A 26048-nucleotide genomic window follows, 5' to 3' on the forward strand; every position below is an offset into this window, starting at 1 on the left:
GCACGTTGGTAGGCTTCAGCACTCCAGGACACCTCATCCAACCTTCTCCTAACATAAAACTGAAGACACTTATTCAGGATCTCACAAATAGTCAGAATGGAACCTGGTCCTACGACTACTGTCAGATTTTTTTCCCACTGAAATTGGTACTTGAGCATCATTTTAATTTGTGTTGGAATGGGGTGTTGGAATGGGAGCTACTCACCAAGAAATGGACACTGGATGGAGAGACCTGGATTCTTGGAGCGTGCAAGTGAGCACTCCATCCCTAAGGCTTTATTTCTGTTTTCAATCTCCCTGTAATGGACTCAGCCTTGGGCGATGGATGTCCTGCATTTCCAACTAAACTTCTCAGCTTCCTGTTCAGTAGAATGAGGAGTCTGAAGGCAAGGGGGGAAGCAGTCAGTGTAGGGAAGGAATATAGAGGAGAGGGACTATGGAAGTAAAGGTGGAATGGAGGGTACACTGTGAGGGGGAGATGAAATGGCTAATTCAGCTCTGATCTGTGAAGTTTGCTGGGGTCTTAATGAGTCAGCATTCAATCCTGGCTGCTCCTCCCTCCGTGTCTCTTTGTAATTCATTCTCTTCCCCTCCCCCCACCTTGAGCTTTTATGTGTTGGGGATAATGGGGTCATGGCTCAGAATGAGCTCTGTGACTGGGAGCCAGGGCAGAGTTCGAAGCCATGGAAGGCCGCTCTGGTGTCTGGTTCTCTGGGGCCTAAAATATTTATCCTATGGGTCAGGTTTGGTTTCGATTTGGATTGGCCTGGTTAGCGGCTGCCTAAAGAGCCAGGTGTTTCTGTCAGATTACTTTGTGTTAGTCCGGATATGATTAAAGGGACCCCTTTCCTCTGGTTTGTAACCTGGAAAAGGGTAGCCCCGTGTTGTCCAGCATCAAGAGACATGATCCTTGGCTTTCTGCATTTTTGGCTTTCCTCAGGGTGAGAGAGATGTCATGGGGCTTCAGTTGCAAAATAATGACAGGGTCTGGTGCTTGGAGATGCTTAGATGTCAAAATGAGTTGGGAAGTAATTAATGATCACCTCTGTGGCGTCACTCTATCTCTGGGAATAGGGAAAGGCTCCAGCCAAGAATTTACTTTAACTAAGGACATCTATTCATTCCTCTCAAGTCTTCAATAAGAAGTAAATGTGTGTGTGTGTGTGGGGGAATCCCTAATCTTTGACTACCCCAGAGGTAGGATGGTACCTACACCCATGTACCAGTCATTTGTATGGTTGAATGAACTTAGATTGCCTTAGCAGGAGATGTTTCTTAAAGGTTCTTCTAGAAAGAATCTTTCTAGAATCTATTCCCCAGAGGTTTAGATAACAGCATTCAAAAATACCACCTGTTAATTGACTGAGAAGCACACTACCATCATTGTGCAGGGATTCTTAACCTAGGGTCTGTGAACGTTTTTTAAAACATTATTTTTGATGACTATTTAAATAAACTTGGTTTCCTTTGTGATCCCATATATTTTATTGCCTGCCTTTAAAAACATTCTGAAAAGGGTCCATAGGCTTCCCCAGACTACCAAAGGAGTCTAGCATGCAAAAGTAGATAATCAACTTTGGATTAGAACCCAGATATCTATTATTTCTGTTACCACATAGACCTTTCAGTCTAATGCAAATGACTTTGACTTAATATTTCTTACAATTTTTTTGTTGTTGAAAACTTCTGTTTTAGATTTCCAATTTAAATTTAAATTTTTAAAAAACATATCCTTTTGCCGTTCTCCTGATCCAGAATACCTTCCTTGGAAACAAAAATTAAAAAAGGAAGTAATTCAGTAAAACTGACATTTCAGCTCTGATATATGAAACATAAAGCAATGTACCACACCCACAGTTTTCTCCACTTCTTCAAGGAAAGGAGGGAGATGCATGCCTCTTATTTTTTCTTTAGAGCCAAGAATGGTCATGCTTTCCATTTTTTAAAAGACTTTCACTGATCTTCACAACAATCCTTTAACTTAGGTAAGGGATTGCATAATAACGAATAATACATTTCTGTAGTGTTGTGTGGGATATAAAGCACATTACAATGTGTCTGATATACTAAGTATGTGCATTGTTATTCCCATTTTATCAATGAGGAAATTGAAATACAGAAAAATTTAGATGACTTTCCCTGTAACTAGCTCCCAGCCATCAACTTCTGGTAGTGGAATTTAGACCCTTATAGCTTTACTCCCAAGTCCAGCTAAATCAGTTTGTTTCTTCTCTTTCTTGACTTTAAGTAACTTAAAATGTTTTACTTTGTTTTACAAAGCATTTCCCCCTATGAAGTAGGTAGTTACTGAGAAAATCAATTGATTCTATTTTGTAATTGACTTATAACTTCCCCACATTTTATATGTCATATTTCTTTGTCTTTGAGATATGTTTAGAAATTTATAGGTTTAAAGATCAGTTTTTTCCTGAATTAAGTATAAAAGTTGTTTTCCTATAAATCACTTTAATTAAGGGGAAATCTATCATCTCTAAATCATTAACTGTCTTTGTACCACAGAAGAATTCTGTTATCTATACACCAATTCTTGCTGATATACTCAATTGGTCAGCAACTTCTAATGACAAAGTGGGGGAAAAAAGTTTTGCTAGGACTAAGTTCTTGATTTTCAAGATTTTCTTGTTTCCCCCATCTGTAATGCTATCCTCTAGTTTTTGGATGCTCCCCCTTTTGTTTGTAAAAATGATATATCAGCCTTCATTCAAGGAATTGACTTGCTAAAGCGGCTGAGACCCTATTTATTGGCAAACCTGTCCTTTGCTAATAAATTGTTTTTGCTTAGAACTTTGTGTCTCAGTTTCTTTTTATGACAACGTGATATTTCTCAAATGGGGAAAATGAGGCTCAGAAGGGTTAAATATGCCCATGGTTAAAAAGCTATTAAATTTCAGAGCCTGAAAGCAGACATTGGGATCTTAGACAAAAGCCATATAGATGGAAGATAATCCCTGGTCCTTTAACCCGAATACTACCCATAATGTTGCATAGCTTCTCGGGATGGCTTTTTAGAAGTCACTTCGTTTCAGATAGCATCTTGGCTGCCTCCTTTCAGCTGATTTGTATTTGTATGTGGGAGAACACTGTCATCTTTACCTATTCTGATTATTACAAGTATCTATAGAGCTGGAGTTTCAAGGCTTGCACAGGATTTGAGATTAGTTCTTTCAGGTTATTAACTGTTAATGGAATGAAATTTAATTGAATCATTTCTACCCTTTAGTCTTCTGGAATAAAATACAAACTTAGAATCATAAAATATCATCTCTGGAACGGGTTGAACATAGAATGTTAGGATCTAAAAGAGAAAACATTTAAATTGAAATGCTGATGGAGCTGTAGAAAGACAGGTACACTCTGTGCACCACTGATGGAAATGAATTTTGTATAATCATACAGGAAAACAATTTGGAATTATACTTAAAAGTCAGTAACTTATATACCCTTCAAATCAGTGATATTACTAGACATTGACCCCAAGGAGGTCAGGGACAGAAGGAAAGTTTTTTCCCCCCCAAGGGCACAAAGATATTTATTGGTACACAGCTTTGTGTACTGTTAAATAGTAGTACTTTACTGTACAGAGGAGTCCATTTTTAATTTACAAGATGTTAACAAAAGTCTTAAGTCCAAGGTTTCTTGCAGAGTAATGCAAACACAGAGGGAAAGCTCTTAGATCTTCATAACAAAATTTTTGTAATATCAAAAAAAAATAGTAGGAGGTAGAATGTATGGATTAGGTAATGGCTAACAAATTGGTATAGAAATGTCATAGGTTGTTACTGCTCTGTCAGAAATGACAAATAAGTAAAATTCAGAAAAATTTGCATGAGCTGATACAGAAAGAAGTAAGCAGAATTAAAGGGGTAAAATTTGTACATTGGTCAAAATAATGTAAGGAAAAACAATACAAAAAGGCTTCAGAATTGATCAGTGCTTTGCTCTTGGAATAGAGGTGTGTTGAAGCATATTTCTCAGAGAGAGGGTTAGACTAGGGGTATAGAATAACACATACATTTGCAGTCATGATCAGTAGATCCATTTATTTTGCTTGTCTGTATTTCTTTGTTATGAAGGCAGGTTGGGAAGAATCCTTAATCATTGGGAAGTGACAATGATGTTTTAAAAAAAAATCAAGAAAAAAAGATACTTTAGAACATATTACATTCTTAGTTGGAAAGGATCTTAAGACAGAATGTTGACATGGAAAAGGACTTCAGGATGTAGATTTTTGGAGCCGAGCTGCAAGGGATCTTAGAGATGATCTAGTCTACTGAGGTCCAGAAAGATTGGATTCAGCAAATAGGCAGATTATATTAGTCTTAATAATGTCACTATACAATATAGATATATTTCCACATCCAGTTGTTTCACTTCCAGGAATGCTGCAGAGAATAAAACTTGCTTCTTCTTGACCTCTTTTCACATGAGAGTTAATAAGACCAGAATATATATCGATGTATTTATGTTCCTTTGGGAAAGGAATAACTCACTTCCAGATGAATAGGTTTTATATTGTTAGTGTTTCCCTGGTATATCTCCAGAGGCATTTCTCTCCCTTTCCCCACCTCTCAGCAACAGATAGTGTAGGGAACAGTATGACTGAAGCTCAGCCATTCTCCCTGGGTTGACCTTAAGCAAAATGGACCTTACTAAAGCTCCTCCCCAATTCTCCTTGTCTTCGCTTGTGATTTGCCTGTCCCCTCTTTCATCCCTCTCTTGGATGACTGCCTGCAGGCCTAGTCTCAGTGGACTTGAGGAGGTTGACTCCTTGGAGAATGGAGAAGGGATGAGAAGAGGGTATTGTTCTCTTTCTGGTTTGTTGTTCATCATGGCCATCCATCCTTCCCACCTTGAAAAGGTAAATGGAGGAAAAGAAGCAGCAGGGATTAGTGGAAAGAATTCACGTCAGAGGACCCAGGATTTGAATCCTAACTGACTTCTTACTATCTAGGTACCTTTGGTGAACTTAATTCAGTACTTTGGACCTAAGTGTCTTGATTAGTTAAAATGAGGGACTGGAAGGAGGGGCCAGGTAAGGCTTCTTGTAGTTCTAATTTTATAAACTTATAAAGTTCAAAGTTGGGGGAAAAAAGGTGGATAGATAAAAGGTCAGCATTGTAGTTATTCAGTGAATCTGAAATAGTCAGTAGACCCTCTGAGTTTTGTTTTTACCAGTTTGTTGTCAGCCTTCCCTTCTGAAAACTGTTTCCTTTGCCTCTTTATCTTGCAGATCCAGACCATTAATTTTATTCAAATCACCCCTTCCTGTCCCTAGCTGGCCTTCTCTTTAGGGGAAATAGTAGCAGGGTAGGAAGAGACTCATACTTATACATAAACCAGCCTTCCTGACCCTTTATCAATAAATGGCCAGAAAGGACCAGTTTTAGGGAGAATGAAGGCAATCCTAATGGGACTTGGGGTTGCTGTGAATTTCTGGCTCCTCCCTCCCTCTCACTGCTAGAGTAATTTTTTTTTTTTAAATCACCTTTCCTGAGAATTGTGTCTCCTTTTTTGGGAACCCTGTCAGCACAAGGGAGTCTTCTCTGCTTCCAACTGGATTGGAGATAGGGGCTTCCTTTTCCATGGACAAGGGTTGGATAGGGAATGACATTTGGAAAAGTTGGTGATTCCGTGACATGAGCTGAAGGCAGGAATCAGATGTCAAATACCAGGCTTATTTACTCCTTTACTTTAGAGAGAGCAACATGTCTGGGCAAGAGGGACACGTGTGAGATGGAAGAGTGGGTGTCTCCCTTTTGTGACATTCCTGGGCTCTCCTGGAATGGAGGGAGAGAGGGAGAATAAGTGTATGTTTTTAGATAATGGCCAAAGCTAGGTTGGAAATGAGGGGAATTCATGACCAAGGGGATACCCTTGGCCTGGGTAAGAATTTCCAAGCCCCCAGTTTTCTCTCCATAGTTTTTCCCCCCATAATCTGTTCTAGATTCTAGGTCCATATTTGGATCAGGAATTTTATAACCATACCCCAAAAGCTTCAGTAGATAATGGTTAGCAGTGGTTTTGTACGACCTGTACCTGACTCTTTCTGACTCACTTTATTCCTTCTGATATTCCTGTGTACTAAATAAAATGAATGGTGTGATGTGAATTGATGTATTGAGTGAAGGGGAAATAGACTGGGGTAGAATCCTTTGAATTAGGAGGCAGAGTGAGCTGTGGGACTGGGGCCAGGGTAAGATTTAGGGCTAAGCTTCTCAGAAGCAGAGAGGGGTGGGGTCTTTCTGAGAAAAGCCCATTCTGAGCCACTCTTTCCAGTCCCACCCTGGACATGATTTTTTGGCAAGGAGTTGGGCAGCTTTCCTGGATAGGTTGGCTCTTCCTTTTTCATGCCTTCTTTCTAAACACTAGGAATAGAGTCTTTGTTTGGCAGATAGATCCTGGAACAATAACTCTTCCATGTGCCAAAGTTCTTGGGGCTTCCTCTTTGCTATTCCGAGACCAAGCTTCCAAATAGTCACTGACTTTCCAGGCTGGTTTGGAGATCTAATAGATGTTCTTTGGGAGCATCAATCACTCTGGATCCTTGCTCCAGATTGAGAATACAGAGAGCTCTCTTGAATGTAAAACTTTGCTTTATTCGTTCTTTCTTTATTCCCCCTTCCCTTTTTAAAAATCACTTTTTTGTTATACTTGTACATAATTTTTTAAAATACATATCTCTTTATGAATCATGTTGTGAGAGAAAAATCAGGACAAAAGAGAAAAAACCACTAGAGGAAAAAAAAGTGAACATAGCATGTGTTGATTTACATTCAGTCTCCTTAGTTCTCTTTCTGGATATAGATAGCATATTCTAGCCAAAGTTTATTGGGATTGCTTTGGATCATTGAACCGCTGAGAAGAACCAAGTCTTTCATAGCTGATCATTGCACAATCTTGCTGCTATTGTGTACAATAACCAGGAACATTCCTGGTTCCACTTGCTTTGTTTATTCCTTCTTAAGATTTTGATCTTTGCTTCTGGAAGTTAATTGTTCCAATTTCTATCACTTCTTTTGCAGCTACAGCCCACTTCTTTGCCAACATCAGAGAATCATAGGATGACAGAACTGGAAGGACCCTTTAAGATACTCTGACCAGACCATCCTTTCTGACCCCTCTACTTCCCTCTTGTCAGTTCAGGAACTCTTAAGGCCCAGAAAAGTGATTTATGTAAGAGGAAAATAAGAAAACACAGATGTCTTGAAGCTCCTTACATTGTTGAAGGAAAAAAAAAATTAATACTAGTTTCTGAAATTTTGGCACATGTCTACCAGAAGCAATTTTAAAAATTTAAATTGTTTACAGTTATTTTATATTGTTTTTTTAATTAAAGTTTTTTATTTTCAAAATATATGCAAGGATAATTTTTTAACATTGACTCTTGAAAACTCTTGAAAAACCTTGTGTTCCAATTTTCCTCCCACTCCCTCCCCTAGATAGCATGTAATCCAATATATGTTAAACATGGTAAAAATAAATATTAAATCCAAGACAGACATACATACTTATACAATTATTTTGCTGCACAAGAAAAATAGATCAAAACATAAAAGAAATGAGAAAGAAAATAAAATTCAAGCAAACTGCAACAAAATGCTGCATTATAATCCACTCTCAGTTCCCAAAGCTCTCTCTCTGGATATAGATGGCTCTTCTTGTCACAAGATCAATGGAACAGGCCCGAATCATCTCATGGTTGAAAAGAGCCATGTCCATCAGAACTGATCATTATGTAATCTTCTTGTTGCCTTGTACAATGATCTGGTTCTGCTCAGGATTTCACTTAGCATCAGTTCATGTAAGTCTCTCCAGGCCCCTGTATTCTTTTCTTACAAAACAATAATAATCCATAACATTCATATACCACAATTTATTCAGCCATTTTCCAACTGATGGGCATCCACTCAGCCAGAAGCAATTTTTATATAAATTTATTCTAAATTCAATCACTCTTAGCTTAGAGAAATATTCAAATCTACATGGTTCTTCCAAACTCTCAAATGCTCTCCCATGCTTTCTCTTTCCTAAGTTGTGTTAATATTTTTAGAAATTTTGACCCAAGGGAAAGATCACACAGTATGTTTAAATACAGTTGTGTGTTAACATTCCAGAACAGTCACTTACTTGTTTACTGTTTCTAGGAATTTGGTTAAGAAATCCAGGAGAGAGATGGGATGATAGTTGAGGGGATGGTATCGTGAAAGAAGGAAAAAAGAGCTGGTATGTTTGTAAGCCATAGGAAAGGAACCAGTGGAGAGAAAGTGCCTGAAGTTTGAAGAGGGCTTCAAGGGAATGTAGGAGGATTGAGCCATCTCTGGTTGTTCTGATCTTGTCAGTGCACCCACATGGCTCCAGAGGAGAAAGTGAGGTTGGTGATTTTGCCCAGCTTTTCCCTCACTTAAATCCAATTAACTTCCATGTCACCTACTGTTGTCATGATCCTCTTAGAGGATGGAAAGAAAAAGAGAAAGAAGCAGGAGAAGAATTGATTTTGATCAGGAGAAAGGTCACCACATTCTCAGAGAAGAGAGGAGAGAATGTGTTGGGGCAGGCTGTACACTGGATGGTCCTTAAGTGAGAAGACTGAGGGAAGGATTTGGGTTTTGGAGGAAAGAAGATAATTTTAGAAACCATCTCCTTGGGGAATGGGATGTTGAATCAATTCCATCAGAGTAAAACTTTGTTGTATAACGAGGACACAGCAAAAGTCAGAATGTAGAAGTCTGTGGTGACTTCTTGTCAACCAACTGGATCTTCTAGCCACATTCAGCAGCATGAGAATAAGGAGCAGAGAGGTCCATGGGTTGGGATTTAGTAAGTCATGATCAATCTTGAAGTTCTTTCTTTCCGTATGGACTTTTTTTTCCCTGAGGCAGCATGACGTAATGAAAAGGGCAGAGGACTGCCACTAACTTGCCAGGTGAACTTGAGTAAAATTAAGGTAAATCTTCAGTAAGTGGAAGTTCTCATAGGCTTTGGTTTCCTTACCTAGTAAGTGAAGCAGTTGGACAGTGTGATCTCAGAGGTCTGCTCCAGCCCTAACATCTTTAATCTATGATTTTTTCTTAACCGGCTCACCAGCTTTCTTCTGACCGCTGTCAGGATATCATGGAATGGGGAGGAAGTCAGCATGGCTAAACTTCCCCGAGGCTCTGCTCCTGCGGTATTTATTGTCCCACCTCTGTATTGTTGCAGAAGAACAATTGGTTTCTACTGTAGTATCATCAAATATGTAAATTTGCTGTTAGAGCTTAAGATTTACAGGTGATATAATAGATTGCTTGTTATCTGTAGGAGAGGGTGGGGAGGCCGGGAGGGAGAAAATTTTGAAACACAAGGTTTTTGTGAAGGTCAATGTTGAAAACTATCTTAGCATGTATTTGGTAAAATAAAAAGCTATTGTTAAAAATAAAAAGATTTACAGGTGAAAGGGATTTTTAAGGTCATTTAGGACAATCCTCAACCCTCCCTCATTCATCAGATAAGAAAACCAGAGCCAGACAGGTAAAGTAATTTGTCATGGATCACACCAATAGGAATGGAATTAGGATTCAGAATCTGAGTGTTCTGTGCATTTCCCAATGCCCTTCCCCCATTCTCTTCCAGGATTTTATGTTTTTAACTGCCTCTGGTGAGGTTTTCAAGGAGGAACTGGCAGCCTAGGACTAGAGCCTGTTTTTTTTTCTCCATGGGTAGTTCCCAGATCTGGGTCTCAGCTAAGTCATTGCTTCTAGATGCTTGTTTTCCCAGATGAGAAAAGTGAAAGCAATAGGGAGGGGTGGAGGAAGCTCCTACCTCTGAGCCAGGACTCAGTGGAAACCTGTCACTTGAGAGGTTAGATCTAGAACCTGAAGGGACCACATTTTTGAAGTCATTTTATGGGTGAGGGAACTGAGATCCATAGAGATGAAGAAATTTGCTCAGAATCCCATAAGATTTGAACTTGTCTTTTAATTCCAAATTCAGTGCTCCTGATCGGTTCCTGAGGGGAACCTCGATAATATCCCTGATAAATGGTTATCCTTCTCTACTTTTCCCCAGCAACTCAAAGACTGCAGTGTGACTCCATTGGGACATTATTAAAATATGCAAAGTTAGAGAAGCTATCCCAGATGTTCGTGTGGACTATTTGTGTCCAACCCATGGCAGAGCATTCCAGGCTTGTGTTGGTCTGATCAGCCATAGTCCGACACACTGTAACTTGATTCTAACATAGTGATGTCACACTTAGAAACCTAAATAAAATGGGTTCCAAATTGAGCTTACCTTTCCCTCTAAAATGTACTAATTCTTCTGATTCCACTATTTATCTTGATGATAATATTAACTCTACCAAGAACTCTGTAAGATCATCCAAGTTCTTTGAATAGTCTGTGACTTAATTAAAAAGGGGAAGATGGAAAAAAAAACCCAAAACACACATTCCCCCCCTCCCCCCAAAAAATTGGTAAATTGGCTCAAGGATTAAGAAAGAATGGAAAAACTAGCAAAAGCCCTCACATCTATGTATTCATTGTTTTTAACCTTTTTTAAGCCCCTGGATCTCTTCTCAGAATAATGAAATATACAAATTAAATAGAATTTCAAAGGAAATCAATTATGTTGATATATAATTATAAAAGAAACTTTTTTAAAAGTTAATGGATTCCAGGTTAAGAAATACTGCCATATCACAAGATTATATGATGATCATTTCTGATGGACATGACTCTTTCCAACAATGAGATGATTCAGATGAAGAGGGCCATCTGCATCCAGAGGGAGGACTGTGGGAACTGTGTGGACCACACATAGCATTTTTACTCTTTGTTATTGTTTGCTTAAATTTTGTTTTCTTTCTTAGTGTTTTTTTTTTTCTTTTTGATCTGATTTTTCCTTTTACAGCAAGATAACTATAAATATGTGTGTGTATGTGTGTGTGTGTGTGTGTGTATAATTAAACATATATTTTTACATATTTAACATGTATTAAATTACCTGCCATCTAGGGGAGGGGGTGGGAGGAAGGAAGGGAAAATTTGAAACACAAGGCTATGCAAGGGTCAATGTAGAAAAATTACCCATGCATATGTTTTTATAAATAAAAAGCTTTAATTAAAAAAAGGAAAAAAAAAAGAAATACTACCACATAACAATAACAATAATAGCATACATACACACACATATATATATCCTTTAAGCTTGGCAAAGTGCTTTACAGATATCTCATTTTATCACTACTACCCCATTTTACAGATCAGGAAGCTGAGACAAAGGTTAAGTGACTTGCTTTGGATCACACAGTGTCTGAAGTTGTATTTGAACTCTGGTCTTCCTAATTCCAAGTCTACTACTGAAATACCTAGATGCTTATAATTATGAACATTTTCTCTAAGAAGAAAGGGAGTTAGGGTCACAAGGTATTGAAATATCAAACATTACCACCAGAAATAGATTTTGAATATATCTTAACAGAAAATAACTGGTTACCAAAGTGGTAGATATTTCCAGTTTAACTTGTTGGAGCAGAGATAGAACTTGATACCAAATGAGAAGAATTAAAGATAAACTGTGGCAGCTATTAAAATATGACCTATTTAAACAAGCTGAGGATGCCCAGGGCCAGACTTGTCCTGCTCCTCCCAGTATTCTGCTCTATGGGTCCCCCCTCGCTGTGGTATCACCAAGGGCTTTTATGGGAGTGTATTAAAATCAGTTTGCTACTGTTCTGTCTAGAGAAAGAAGGCTGAATCAGCCTCTGGATAGAACAAAGGGCAGGCCTTAAATATCAAGCTCCTTCAGAAAATGTCTAATCACAAAATGTTTGAGCTGGCAGGGATCTCAGAAATTAGTCCAGCTCCCTTTACTAACAATCAGGAAAAACATCTGGAAGGCCGTAGGAGGAAGAGCATTCGTTTTGTCCAGGAACGCTCAACTGGTTAAGGCCAGAGCTTTCCCCTGGCTCTAGGATTCTCCACGTTGGTCTTTTCTTCACTTCCCATTCCATGGATTCATCTAATTGTTCATCTCAACCTTAGAAAGAACTCTATAACTTTGCTGTTAACATAAGATGAAGCTTTTTTTTTCTTTTTTAAAATTGTTTTCTTTTTTTCTGGTTATACATGTACATTAATTTTTTAAAAAATATACATTTTACGAATCATGTTGAGAGAAAAATCAGAACAAAAGGGAAGAATCACAAGATAAAAAACAAAGAAAAATGTGTTGATTTACGTTCTGTCTCTGGGGTGAAGGCTTTAGAGGAGAGTTGGGTATCATGTTGGCTCTGCTCTTCTCACAGGGTTTTTGTGACTCACTTTTTCCTCTGACTCCCTACCTGTCTCACTCTTCTTTGCTGGATCACATTGTCCATCCATATCCCAGGGAACCCCAGAATTTAAACCTTGAACTTCTTTTTTGTACTTTATCCCTTGGTGGTCCTATCATAAGTGATCATCCCTATGTTAATAACTGCCAAATTCATACATCCAACCTCCTCCTAAAATCTCCATTACAGATGGACTCTTCAGTTTGATATACCCATGAGCTTGTGGAACCCTCAACCTCTCTAACATGGAACTCATTCTCTTTGCCCCTAAACCCATTTTTTTTAAAACCTCCAACTTGTTTATTTTTGTCACCTTCCTTTGGGTCATCCAGATTAGCAACTTTACAGATGTAGCATTGAATCCTCATTCTAAACTCATCCACCTTATCTACTCAGTTGCCAGACCTTCTTGGTTCCACCTCCGCAATCTTGCTGCAGTCCCTTTTTCTCCACTGGCATGCCCCACCCTTGCTGAGATTCTGGTGACCCTTTTCCTGGTCTCTTGTCAGTAGTTCTGTTTTTGCCTTCAGCTTTTCCCCACATTAGTCCTTTCTCTACTTAGCCACTCAAGTGCCCAGGTCTGAAGGTGTTACTTGTTCAACAAGCTCAAAGTCAATACTAAAACTGATTCCCTGTCTCCATATATTATTTATTCTTTGTCTTTCATTTTTCTCTCCACTAATCCAGGCAAAGGAATGGGGGGGCAGTCTGTGGGGAAACCTAGATGGAGGTGGGATGGATGGTTATGATCTTCAGGAGCTAGAAATTCCATGGGCTTTTTTAAGGGGAAATAAGGGAGAACATGCATTTATTTTTATTTTAAAAAACATTGTAAAATAATATTTTATACATTTTTTAAATTCTTCACCTGTTGGCTTTAATCTATCCATCTTCTCTGACTGTTTTTACATTATGTCCCTTCCCAAAGTCTACATCGAGGACAAACTGTCTCTCCAGCCATTCCCTATACATGACACTTCATTTCCTGACTTGATGCCTTTGAATAGACTGTCTTGTAATGTTCTGTCTTCCTGCTTCCTTTACAAAGGTCTATCCTCAATTAATTCCCCTTGCCCTGAAATTGCTTAAAAAAAAAAAAAAGCAACATATGTGTGTATAGTAATTATAATATCACTATACACATTTTTAAAAAATTTATTTAGGAAACAATCGGGGTTAGGTAACTTGTCCAGGGTCATTTTTACATTATGTATGTATCTGAGGCTGCATTTGAACTCAGGTCCTCTTTTATTCATTTAAACTTTTCAATATTATTTTATTTTTTCAACTATATGTGAAGATACTTTCTCAACATTCATTTTTATAAGACTTTGTGTATGCACATTTTTAAAAATTTACTATCAGTTGTACATGTTATTTCCTCTCCTTGAAATGTAAGGTTCTTAAAAATGAAAGGTGAGCACCTAAGGCTGCTTTGTATTTTATGGTCTTCTTGATTCAATTGAAATGCTAGAGTAACCCATCCCTTTATTAAAATATTTACAGAGAATGACTTTCTGGAAGAAGAGGCAAAGAGAGACTGGGGGAAATCTAGGTGATGTAAAAACAAAAGTTATCTATAATGATCTATTTTTAAAAAGATAATTACAGATTTCCTACACTCCAGTGGCCACTGGCTTATACCCTTACCTCCAGACAGTATGGTCTCAGATGATTTCAAGAGTAATTAGAGATCTGGAAGATACCTGAAAATGACCTGCCCCAACCCTTATATTTTGCAGGTGACTAGAACAGGCTCAACGTCACACAGAGTAAAACCAGAATTAAAGTCCTTATTCCCTGTCTCCAGATATTATCTCTTCTTTGTCTTTCTTTTTTTTCTCTCCATTAATCCAGACTAGGAAATGAGGCAGTTTGTGGGGAACCCCAGGTGAGGGTGGGCTGGATAGTCACGATCTTCAGGAAGCAGAGATATCATAAGCTTTTTAAAGAGGGAATAAGGGAAAACAAGCATTTATTTTTTATTTTAAAACATTTTAAGTATTTTACTTTTCCAAAAACATGCAAAGATTGTTTTCGACATTCACCTTTGCAAAACCTTGTGTTCTAAATTTTTCTCTCCCCTCGTACCAAAATAGCAAGCAATCTGATATAGATTAAACATGTGCAATTGTTCTAAACATATTTCCATATTTGTCAAAGCATTTTTAAACAGTTTTCCCCCAATTATGTGTAAAAATAATTTTCAGCATTCATTTTTGTAAGATTTTTGAGTTTGAAGTTTTTTTCCCTCTTTTCTTTCCATCCCTACTTCCTCTCTAAGACAGCAAGCAATCCGATATAGGCTATACATGTATAATCAGAAAAAGCATTTCTATATCACTTACAAAGTGCCGAGCGTCTTTTACAATATTACCTGATCTGATCCTCACAAGAGCCCTGTGAGTTGGTAGGTGTCCATTTTATTAAATGATTAATTAATTTTTCTCCATTTTATAGTAGAAAGGTAAAGAGGTTATCCTTGTCCACAGTGACCAAAATAAACAAAAAAAATTTCTACAAACACTAAATTAATGATAGTTTGGCAGGGGTGGGGATGGGGTGAAGAGTGTCTGGTTTGTGGAAGAGCTCTGACTGGGAATTAGGAAGATACACTTATAGTCCTTGCTTTCCCTCTAACTGGTTCTCACTTGAAGCAAGTAGATCCTCTCCTTGGGCCTCAGTTTCCTAAGCTGTAAAATGGAAGTGTTAGAATAGAATCAGGGCTTAAACTTTTTCCATTGAAGATCCCTTTTTGCCTAAGAAATTTTTATGTGACTGTATATATATAAAATAGGTATACAAATAAAACATTTAGTGATAATAAATCTTAATTTTCACAACTTCCACGTTTAGTTACTAGACCTCATATGGGGTCTTGACCTACAGTTTAAGAAGCTGGAGACTAGATGCCTAATGTGCCTTCTCCTTGCTTTGACATTCTGTGGAAGCAGAAATAGAGAATAAATAATAATAATATTTAATATTAAATGTAACATTAATATAATAACATAATATATTATATCATGTAATATATAATATTAATATAATAATAAATAAAATAAAGAATGCTAGATTTATAGACCAACGCCTTTGGTTTTGGCTCTCACACTGATTATTTGTGGACAAAGTAACTTGAGTTTCCCTAGGCCTTTGTTTTCCCCATTCAGCTCTGTATTTTGTGATTTTTTTATATATACAATCAATTTAGGTTTTCATTCTCTTCTTGTTTGTTCATTCATTTTTTTGTAGGGCACTCAGCCCACTTGGTCAGTCCATCCTGTGATATTTAAAAACAAATATAAACAACAAAAAAACAACTTATGCTTATATTTTTAGGAATTACTTTGGTGAAGATTCTTTTTGTTCTGCCTTGTATCAGGAAGTTTTTCCCCTTGTTTCATTTGTGTGGATCTGACTCAGTAGAAAATAACCCCTAATTCTTGATAATACCCATTCAGACTCAAAGCCTCGTTATTCAATCTCTTCCCTCCCTCCTAGCTTTCCTTTCTCTGAATCATACCACTTGTAAGTTAGAAGAGAGGAGATGAGATAATCCATTTTTTCCCCTTGAGACATCATGGAGACCTGGAAAATTATTTCTTGCTAATTTTTAAAAGAGATTTCAAGGATGGAGAAATATATCTATATCTACACACATATAAAAACATACATATGTATGTATAAATATACATGAATATTCACATGTAATTTTTTAATTTTAAAATTTTGATTTAATTACGTGCCAAAAAAATTAACTTTCATTCAAAATATTTTGAGTTTCAAATTCTCTCCCTTGATCCCTTCCCTCATCTTCCTTAAGATGGCAAAGAATTTGATACAGTTTGTATGTGGGCAGTCATGCAAAACATTTTAATATTAGCCATGTCTGCAAGGATATTTAAAACATTTTTCAATCTGTTTTCTCTTCCACTCCCTTATCTCAGTGGGGGAAAAATAAAAACAAATATTCACAGTCAAAGCAAAATTACTTCTGTCATTGATCCTATTCAAGAAGTTTGATTTTGGTATATTCTCTATCCGGTGCTGGACAGCATGCTTTATCGATGGCCCCCTGGCATTGTGATTGATAATAGGTATATCTTTCATGAAATCCAAAAGTTTTCCACAAGATCACAGATCTAAGAGTGGTAAGGGTTCTTCAGAATTCATTTAGTCCAGCCTCCCCATTTTACAGATGAAATTGTGTCCCATTGAGGCTTCGTGACTCTTGAGTGACTTGTCCAAAGTCATTCTGTTAACAGCAGCAAGGGGCAAACTTAGATCTAAGGCCTTCAAGTTCAGGACTCTTTCTAGTCTTTTCTGAGAACTGGCCCTTATGTACAGACCCCGGTACTAACCCCATGCACCCCCCTCAGAAGGGCTGAGCAGGGCAGACATTGGTTATATGAGTCCTAGCAATATTCCTATGAGTGGTGGCCCTGGGAATGGCTCAGGGACTCCTCAGCCCTCTTCCTGGCTTCTTACCCCATTTACATAAGATGGGTGGGGGTTGTATGTGTAAAGGAATTGAGACTGGGGAGAGGATCTTTTTCTGAAGGAAGTAGCATGGGGAGCCCAGGAGGTCTTCCCAGTAACTTTTTGTCTGCTCTAAATCCCAGGACTTTCCTTAGTTTGGGTAATCTCTCACCTGCTGGGAAGGTAATTAATAACTTCCTGCAAGTGCTCCCTTCGTGTTCCACCCGGGTCAGATCAAATTCTAGGGTGGGGGCGAGTGGGCCACGGAGCCTGTTGTGGACCCTGGAAAGATTAAGCGTGAGCATGGCATCCTTGTGGCTTTTTCAGGTGGTCTTATGTGATCATGGGGGTTCGTTATAGAGTTGTAGTGACTGATGAGAGAGACAGAGAGGGATTGGAGGAAAAGAAGGAAAGAGGGAGGGAGGGAGACAGAAAAGGAAAGGAAGAGGGAAAGGAGACAGACAGACAGAAGGAGAGAGAGAGAGAGAGAGGGGAAGGGGAGAGGGAGGGAGAAAAGGAGGGAGGAAGAGGCTGAGGAACAGGGAAAGGAAAGAGAGAAGAGAGACAGAGAGATACAGACTGACAGAGAAGGAGAGAGAGACAGAGGGGAGAGGGAGGAAGGAAGAAAGAGGAAGAAGGGAAAGGAAGAGGGAAAGGAGAGACAGAGACAGACAGAAGGAGAGAAGGAGACAGAGAGGAGAGGGGGAGAGGGAGGGAGAAAAGGAGGGAGGAAGAGGCTGAGGAACAGGGAAAGGAAAGAGAGAAGAGAGACATACACAGAGAGAGACAGACTGACAGAGAAGGAGAGAAAGACAGAGGGGAGAGGGAGGAAGGAAGAAAGAGAGGGAGAAAGGGAGAAGGGAGCTAAGAGAAACTTAGACTTTATAAACATTTGGGCTACAGATATCCTCTAGTTTCTAATTGGTTCCCCATCCATCCTCCCCACAATTGCCAAAATGTATTGCTACAGCACAATTTTGACTGTTACTCTCTTGCTCAAGAAGCTTGGGTGGCTCCCTGTTGCTTACCTCATACTAGTCTGCTTGGTTCTCTGGCTATCCTAAGTAAAATTGTTAGTTCCATACCCCACACAAGTGACCACTGACACACCCAGATTCAGAGGTGAAGGGAATGTCTGCCCCACTTTAGCTTAGCTCAAGCTCAACATTAAAATTACTCATGGAAACAGACCTCCCCCCAGTCCCACCCTCCCACGCCTGTCAGTTGAGTCACGTCTGTTATTTGAAGAAACCAGAAAGTCTTGTCCCAGCCCTTCCCTTCCCCGTTTGCCACGCTCTCTCACCTACCCCCACCTCCTCAGTTGCCCCCCAGCTGCCACTTGCATCCCTCCTTTTCCTTCTTTCAGACTCCCTCCCCAACCAGGGCCTCTCCAACCCTGAGCCTGTTTGACTGTTTTCTGAAAGCTGCTTCTCTTCTTCTTTCTGCTGGGCTAAGAGCCCTGACCCCACCCCAGCCTGGCTCCCGGCCCTGCGGTTCTCTGCCAGCTGCTCTGGGGGCTGGGCTGACCCCTTCAATGGGCCCCAGCTAGCTCTGGGATTCATTGCTTCCCGGCTGGAAGAAACTGTGACTTGACTATGGCTGTTCCCCCAGCTCCCATAAAGCCCTTCCCTAAAACAGCGGCATTAGAAGGTTTTTTGGAATATCCATAAATAAAGTGACTTCATAGACTCAGTGGCTTTCGTCCCACATTGCTGATGTTCAGGAATTTTCCACGTTTCACCTCCAACCTTCTTGCTGTCCTTCCTGCTCGGTGCAGAAAAGTGCTTGGGACAAGATGCTGACCCAGGGAGCTTGCAGGGAGGAAGGAACAGAGGACTGGGCTCCTTTGGGAGGGAGGCTTGGGGGAAGGGGGACTGAGTGAGGGATAGGGTCTGAGGGGATTGTGGGGGGAAAGGAGTTAGGGAGAACACTGGGACAAAGTCTAGAAAGTAAAAAGCAAAGATCCTGTCTACACATGAAGATAATATTTATAAGAAGGGGTCTGGGATGTCCTACTGGGGGACACCACTCTAGAGAAAAAGCATAAAGAGGAGAAATGGATTGGATACTGATGATATTTTTCGTTGTCTCTCCACTCTAGGTGCAGGAGGCTGAGGCCCTCTCAATCTTGAGCAACCATGTCTAACCCCAGTGCTCCACCTCCATATGAAGACCGAAACCCCCTTTATCCTCCTCCTCCAGCAGGAGGATACCCTGGGGGTTACCCAGCCTACCCCCAGCCTGGCTTTGGACACCCAGCTGGCTATCCTCAGCCCATGCCCCCCATCCATCCAATGCCCATGAATTTTGGTAAGTTGCAGTGATGGGAGCACTGAGTATAAGAACAGTAAATATCTCCATCTGCATCTGGCTTCAGACTTTCATCAATATCTTTTTTTTCCTTCTCCTCTTTCCCTGTCTTCCTCTCTTCCTTTCTAGGCTAGAGTTTTGACTTTGTGGAAAGGTGTCCCTTCCCACAATCCCTTTCCTGTGCTCAGTGTGGGCAGCTTTCTATATATTCTTTGTAAAGATTACAGCCTCTTTACTTCCATTCAACAAATTGTCTGTTATACTTAATATGATTATACATCAGTAGTCTGTAATTAGGTCATGATAAGAGCATAAAAGATAAGAAAGGATATCACATGAGAAACCCAGGAAGGAGGATGGGTCATATTTGATGGGGGCCATAGATTAAAAAAAGTGGCAGGAAGAACATTTTGTCAGAATGAGATAAGGCAATAAGTCTGGTGTAATGGGCTGAGGCTTGAGTTGATGCACTGAGGTCCCAAGCACATGAGGCTAAATAGTAATTGGACCATACTCTATTAATATATAAGCTTGGAGAAAGAATGGCCCCGCCCACTCTTTGTGCAAGTCCTGATGTGTTGTATAGGAAATGACGATTTTGGTGGGTGGAGGCAGGGGAGTGGAAAAGGAAGGGGAAGGAGAGACTTTTGGGATTGCCATTACAACGACTTTTCTGTTTGTTTCTCTTCTTTTTACTTTTTGCTTTTGCTGTGGCACAATGGAATATGTGAAAGTTAATTCAGTCTTCAAAAGCCTACAAACTTCAAAAGCCACAGCTTTAGATTAGATGCACAACAAATTATGAGGGACTTTGGGTAGTAACTGGTATGGTAGGGGTTATATCTTTATTTTTTCTATCATTTTTTTCATGATACTTAAGTCAGGAATAAGTGCTTGGATATCTAATATATAAGGTTGTTTACTCCATGAAGCTTTCTGAGACTAAGCAGAGGAAAGGGAATTTCCAGCCTCCTAAAAATGCTCCCATCCCTTCCCTCCAGACAATATCTCATGACGTATCTGCTTTTAACATATGGAACAACACATAATCTTAAGAAGACTGGCTGTAAAAAGCTAGACGTTATACCTAGTTATAGTAGTAGTTTGATGATCCTGGGTCTTCACATATCCTGAGCTTCAGTTTCTTTACCAATAAAATTGGGATAAGAATTCAATTTAATAAGTCTTTATTCAGTGCTTACTCTCTTTTAGACACTGTGGACTTGTTCAGGGACTTGAAAAGAACTTTTCAAGTCATTTAGAATTTGCATACCTTTTAACTGGCCTAACTGGGGGTTGTGAGGAGAGGCTTGTCTAACTCTGAACTCTATAATTGGGAGATACCTATTCTTATTCAAAGTTATCCCCACCCCCACCCCAGGGAATTTGTTACCTTCTTCCCCATCCCCACTCCCCAACCCCCATTCATTTTTTTACCACGGTGGGACTCTTCCTTGAGAAATTCCTCAGGTACCTCTGAGATTGCATAATCTCTCTCTGGGATTACTTTTGGAAGGCAGCAGGAACCACTTGGATCCAAGTCTGGTGGATTCAATTCAGAAAACCTATGGCATTTATAAAGGACTGTGTTAAGCTACTGGCTGAGGCGCCATCCTCCATTACTCCCTTCCCAAAAAATGGGGAAGAGGGCTTTTTTTTGCAGATGATTCAAGCCACTGGGAAAAACAACATATCTACAGATAAGTATATACAAAATTGATACATGGTAAATCCAAAGTGGCTGCCAGCTTGGCACAGGCAGTTGGGCATTGGTGCCAGTCAAGACAATTTAGGTTACAATCCCATCCAAGACACGGTCTGGCTGTGTGATCCTGGGCATGTCACTTAACCTATCTGTGTTTCAGTCAGCCCTCTAAAGCTACAGATTGCAGAGCTTTTACATCATCAGCAAAGTGAAATGAGCAGAACTAGTTCTTTGCATCAGTTCTTGTAAGTCTATGTATATACAATAACATCAGCATTGAATGAAGATGAACTCAGAATGATTTATCTCTTCTCAGTAACAGTGATCCAAAACAATTCCAAAAAATCCATGATGAAAAATGCTGTCTCCCTCCAGAGAAAGAACTGGTGGTATCTGAATGCAGATCAATACATACTATTTCATGCTATATTTTTTATGCTATGTTTGTGTGTGTGTGTGCGCGTACACACGTGCACATGTGCTTTTGTCCATTTTCTTTCATCATCTGATTAATATGGAAATATATTTCATGTGATTACACATGTATAATTTAGATCAAATTACTTGCTTTCTCAATGAGAGAGGCAATAAGGGAGGGAATTTGGAACTCAGAATTAAAAAACTAATGTTAAAAATTGTTTTTTACATCTAATTAAGAAAAAATTCTTTTAAAAAAATATCAATGGAGAAAAAAACAACTGAAGGGTTTCTGAAAGTCTTTCTCCCCAAAAGGAAATGGTATTTCAAAGGGGCCTTGAAGGAAATTTGGGATTCTAAGAGTTGGGAGAAGGAAGAGAATTCCAGGCACTGGAGATAGGACAACCCATGCAAAGGATGGAATGGGGAGGAGATGGAATATCATGTAAAAGCAACAGTAAGCATGATACCAGCCTGAAAAAATAAATTGGAGGCAGATTGTGAAGGGTTTTAAATCCCAAATGGAGTAGTTATTATTATTTTTTTTTCACAAGCATAGGGAGCCACTGAAGCTTCTTGAAACTTCCTCTTAAACTTAGAACTATGCTTTAGGAAGATCATTTTGGTAGCTATGTGAAGGATGGAGTAGAAAGGAGAGAAACTAGAGACAGGGAAACCAATTGGGGGCTATTGCAATAGTCTGGGAGATTCATGAATTAAAGAAGAGACTTTGTTAGAAGGGGATAGATGCAAAAGAGAGGTGGACATGGAATTGGCATTCATTCTTTAGCTCCAGGGTAGTCTAGACTTAAACATTCTTTCTTTTTATATTTATTTATGAGTTTTTCACATTTCCAGTTTTATCTCTGTCTTTCCCTTCCCCTTCCCCAAGACAGCAAGCAAACTGATGTACTTTAATATGTGCAATCCTTTTAAATATATTTCCATATTTATCATGTTGTACAAGAAAAATGAGACCAAAAGGGCAAAAAAATTTAGTCCTCACAACCACCCAGAAAGATAGGTGCTATTTTATCCCAATTTTACAGAGGGAGAAACTGAGACAAACTGCAGACTTGCCCAGAATCACACAGCTAGTAAACAAACACCTGAATTTCAGATTTGAACTCTAGTTTTATGACTTCAGATCCAGTGCTCAATGCCTTGTGCCACCTAGTCAGGTTTACCCCAAGTCTCTCCTGCCCCAGGTACGGTGTTTTTCCCCACTATGTTCTTCTGATATTCTGATAGCTTCCACCATGTGCCTTGGGCAAGCCTAGCCAGCACATAATTGAATCCAGTAGTCTGGCTTTTATTTATCTTCCCCCTTCTCCCTGTTAACACCTTTCTTCTGGCACTTTTAGTTTGTTTCTGGGAGGAGTTTCAGGAATCTGCAGTTTATTCTTGATTTGAATTTCATCACATTCTGGGTGTGTGCAGTTTATTCAAGAACTGAACTTTGAATTTAATTGTCCTTAATGCAAAAGATGAAATTCACATTTTTCCTATATAGAATAGAACTCCCTAATAGCATTGTCATTCCATCCAAAATGTTGCTGCAATAAATTGGTATTTCCAAACATCTTTGGGACATCTTTAATTAGATTGATGTAAAGCCCAATTCCTAGCTTATTGTTTTTATCAAAGCTAGATTTAACAAAGATGACTTAACGATTTTTTGTGTGTGAGCTCTGTTTTTATCTGCAAGTAGAATTCATTTATCCTTTGGCTCCTTGTGTGATTAAAAAAATAATTCATATAGACAAACTAATGCATAAATTTTCCAAAAAATATAATAGCTTTTTGTAATTAATTTTGTTCTGACACCAAACACTTTAGGTAGATGTAAGAAAATAAAGTATAAGAATTTTTATACTTTACATCCCTTGGATGAGCTTGTACATGTCTGTGTTTGGAGTGGTTTTGTCACCAGTACCTGATTCTCCATAGTTAGAGCTATAGATTGTTTGCTGATCTATTATATATATATATATGGTCTTCCACACCTTGCAGCTGGGGGGAGGCGGGAACAAGTGGAGAGGGGTTTTGAAACATTTCATAATATAATCAGATGCCCTCATCTAGGCCCAGATTAAGAGCCACTTTCTCCACAAAAGCCTTTCTCAGTTTCTTTAACCTACAGTCATCACCTCTTTGTTATTTTACAGTATCAAGTGATGATCTCAAAATTTAGACTTAACTGGTTAGTTATTTCCTAATTATTTTTAGGCTAGTCAGGCTGTAAGCTTCCTGAGGTGAAGGCTGCCTTTTTTGCAAGGCCAGGGGATCATCTGGTTGTGTGGCTCAGAAATGGCTCATCCTCATTGGCTGAGGGTCTTACATTCTAAACGTGGGAACTACCCAAGAAATTGAACATAGTTGCCCATATTTAACTGAAATAGGGAGAAAATGATGTCATGGGAGGATAGTAAGAAAGAGACTTAAGTATGCCCTTGAATCAATGCTCAAAAACCTTCAGGCCTACTCCAACTCTGAAGTAGATGAAGCCTTACTCGATTTTCACAACTGTCCTGAGAGATATGGTCCAGTCCCCTCCCCCCTTTTTTGTACACCGAGATCTCTTCAAATTTTTGTAACATAACTTCACATTCCCTGTGGAATTCCTCATCCCCTTCTGGCTCCTGTCAGTTTTCTTGGGACACTGACTCCCACCTTTTTAGTACCATCAATCTAACAGACCCTTCAGCTTTCCCTTCCAATCTAATCATTCTGGATAATGAGTTTTGGACTGTTGTAGTTATCAATCGGATCTAGTGCCTTAGCTGTCTGATTGGTGATAAATTCTACACTGCTTGAAGTCTAATTATCCTATTCAACATATATATATTGGGGTTCTATATCCCCAACTTCCTTCTCGAATCCGGCTGGCTGGCCGAAACTCTTTAACTATTCTTTCTGGTATCACCCCAACCGTTTGCATCTCCAGTCTGGGTTATGGAGGTATCTAATCTCCGTTTCCCTCTTCCCAAATCAACATACAACTGAATCCCTAAAGATTTGTCTGCCTGTTCAGGAAGAAGTAAAAAATTTTGGCCTTATTGATCCAATATAGCAGATCCTTGTCCAATTAAGAGGTAGGTGAGTACACTGTGAGGTCAAGGTGAAATTCCTAGGGGAAAATATATCAGCTCCCAAATAGGTAAAGAGGCCCAAGGTAATAAGAAGAGTGATACATAGACAGTTACAATGTACTGGGTTCAGAGATTATGTTCCCGTTCAGTGGAGACCCCCTCCTCAAATGTAATTTGAGGTTTCCCCATCTTTAACTGACCACTCGGATAAAGGTGACGTCACAGGCCCTTTTGATCTGGTGTGGTGTGTCTGAGGTCGGTATCACCTGCTAGGTCCATCCCAGCATGGAGTCAGCTTCTCATCCTTCCAGGAACAGATCAACACCCAATCTCCAACCTGAATTCTATGAACAGGGAAACCTAGAGGAGTCTGAGCTATTAACCCTTTTTGTTGGAGTCCTTGTAAATGTCTTAGCAATGACTTAACATATCTCTTAAGAAATAAATCCTTTGTCTCTAAAATAGGGTCCCAGTTTCCCATACGATAAGCCTGGAAAAGATGATTGTACAATAATTCACAAGGTGAAAGCCCAATATCTCTACATGGCTTGGTTCTGATTCTGACCACAGTGAGAGGAAGGCATTTAGTCCAAGTAGTTGGGTCTCTGCTGAGAACACGCCACCTCATTTGCTGCTTCCTTCCAGTCTCTGGATCTTCCCATTGGGAGGCAAAGAGATTTCTGCTTCTCTCTTCTAAAGGGCAGCTCCAGAATGCATCTTTCAGATTCAGTTTCTAGCAGAACTAGGAATCCAGCCCAGGATGGTGTATGAGTCCAGAACCACAGGGTGGGAAGCTAATGTTTTCTTAATCTCCCTTAAATCCTGAACTAACCTGTTTTCCTAATTTCCCATCCTTCTTGAATGGAGGGTATGGGTGTGTTGAAGGGTGAATGCAGGGTTCTATTAATCTATTTCTCAATAAGCCTTGTATGCAGCTGTATACCTCACCTTCCTTCTAGTGAAATAGGGTATTGAGTCTTAGCACCTCCCTAGGCTCTTTCAATGTGATTTTTTTATCTGGACACTATCTGGATTGTCAGGTCCCACCCAAACCTCAGAGTTTATCCTAGTCTGCCCTTCTTCATTCATTAGAGCCATTCTACTGGGTTATATGCTGGGTCCATGTGGAATCAACACAATTTCCAGTTTAGTTATTAAATCTCTCCCCAGAAAGTTTACTCCTGCTTCTGAGATGAGCAGAATCTGCCCAATGTTTTCCTTTATCCCATATATAAGAAAAATTTCTCCTTTAACCCCAGAAATCACTAGGGTCTCCTTAGATAATTTAACCTCTCAGACAAACAGGTCACTGAAGATCTCAATGCTCTGGTGTCCAAGAGCACAAGAGTCTCCTGGTGGGGTTCCACTCTTAAATTTACCAAGAGTTCCAGGTAGGAATCTTACAAGAGCCCCCAACTCCCTAATCTTCATCAAGCTCAACAAGGGAACAGATCTGCCAAGATCCTCTGCTGGGGGCAGTCTTTTTATATGGAATCAAATCCAGAGTACCTCCTCATGCTAGCTTTAGTCTATTCAGATATTCAGCTGCTGACTGGCCTTCCCCTGAGTCACCCCAAAGGCCTTTTCCATGTTCGGAGCTTTTGGCACTGCATTTTGAATTCCTGTAATTACCAGTTCTCTAAGACCCCTTATACTTCCTCTATATAGGGTTATTGTGATCCCAATTCGGACCTATTAAGCTGCTAGTGAAGCA

At 39.4% G+C, this 26048-nt stretch overlaps 1 protein-coding gene across 2 annotated transcripts in view; it reads left to right on the plus strand.

Moving 5' to 3' along the window:
* The window catches only part of TMBIM1 (transmembrane BAX inhibitor motif containing 1), a 47478-nt gene that overhangs the window by 12381 nt on the left and 9049 nt on the right, over nt 1-26048 (plus strand). For both annotated transcript variants that reach the window (XM_051983567.1, XM_051983566.1), the window contains exon 2: nt 18912-19120. In XM_051983567.1, the coding sequence (XP_051839527.1) occupies nt 18949-19120 (172 nt within the window). In that variant the 5' untranslated portion in view covers nt 18912-18948. The remainder of the gene's footprint in view (nt 1-18911; nt 19121-26048) is intronic.

The sequence above is a fragment of the Antechinus flavipes genome, chromosome 3, assembly GCF_016432865.1.
Source record: "Antechinus flavipes isolate AdamAnt ecotype Samford, QLD, Australia chromosome 3, AdamAnt_v2, whole genome shotgun sequence".
Classification (NCBI taxonomy): Eukaryota; Metazoa; Chordata; class Mammalia; order Dasyuromorphia; family Dasyuridae; genus Antechinus; species Antechinus flavipes.